Source organism: Helobdella robusta, assembly GCF_000326865.2.
Source record: "Helobdella robusta unplaced genomic scaffold HELROscaffold_62, whole genome shotgun sequence".
Taxonomy (NCBI): domain Eukaryota; kingdom Metazoa; phylum Annelida; class Clitellata; order Rhynchobdellida; family Glossiphoniidae; genus Helobdella; species Helobdella robusta.
Genome location: NW_008705346.1, coordinates 207,645 through 208,886, shown reverse-complemented (window position 1 = coordinate 208,886; position 1,242 = coordinate 207,645). Strand labels below are relative to the sequence as shown.

At 30.7% G+C, this 1,242-nt stretch overlaps 1 protein-coding gene across 1 annotated transcript in view; it reads left to right on the top strand.

Moving 5' to 3' along the window:
• Positions 1-943: 943 nt before the first annotated feature.
• Positions 944-1,242, top strand: part of HELRODRAFT_180470 (hypothetical protein) — a gene marked incomplete at both ends in the record, with an annotated part of 3,999 nt that continues 3,700 nt past the window's right edge. The window contains one exon of the mRNA XM_009029784.1: positions 944-1,242. This exon is cut by the window's right edge and continues 338 nt beyond it. Coding sequence (XP_009028032.1) covers positions 944-1,242 — 299 coding nt within the window.

Sequence of the window (1,242 nt, the reverse complement as noted above, 5' to 3'; positions counted from 1 at the left end):
TTGGCATGTGTATTTTAAGATTTGTATCTTTGTATGTTTGTTTGTTTGTATGTATGTTTGTTTGTATGTACGTTTGAGTGTGTATTTATCGATATAATATGTGTATATGTATTTGGATATGTCTTTACCACATAACCAAATGTTCTATCTTGCATTTCTGTATGAATAATATTCCAGAAAACACTTTTGTATAATGCGTATTCTTTGCGTATTATTTGCTCATAAGTGCTTGTTATTTACATCTGTAGCTAGGTCTTCTTCTTTTTGTTTGAAAATATATAGGTGTGCATGCAACTTTAAATCAGAGGTCTTGAAAGGAAACACACACACACACACACACCACACAAACACCACACACACACACACACACACACACACCACACATACACACACACCACACACACACACAAACACAGAGACGCACATACACACACGCACACACACACATACACATATACACACAAACATATATATATATACCCTATATACAGTTTTGTATTTATACATTAGAATGTATTGTATACATATAGATAAAGACGCAGTACTCTATAGACCCGTCTTAGTATTAATAGAGTTTCTCCACTTTCACAGAATGCTATTATCGTCTGGGCAGTTTTCGCGATCTTTTTTATCTTGGTCGGTTGGCTTGGCTTAGAGTTATTGTTAATATTATTATTAATTATAGTTAATATTATAATTTAATAATAATAATAATAAATATTTTTTTTGTTTTTGTTGTTTATTTTAGATATTTTCATTTAACGATACACGTTTTAAAAATTACTAAATAACAACAACAATAATAATAATAATTATAATAATAATAATATAAATAATAATATAACTAATAATATAAATAATAATAATATCAGAGCTAATCAACTGGCTTCAGTAAATGAACCATCAAAAGCAACTTTAATTTAAATTTGACAGGTAGGTGGCAATGGCAAAGAAAATGAAAGACACACTTCCCGCTTTCATCATCATCAGGATCATCATCAACATCCTCATCAAGATCATTACTGCAATCACCAATCCCATCACTATCATCACTAACATCATTATCAACACTAACTTTAACGCTATCGTCATCATCGCTGCCTACATCGCTATCATACTGTTGGCTAGTTTTCAAAATGGTGTGTTTGCCGGAAGCTTGATAAAAGATCATGAATCTTTGAGGATAACGAATGAAACGCATTTGGAGTTTAATTTAGATGATGAATTTTATTCAGAGTACAA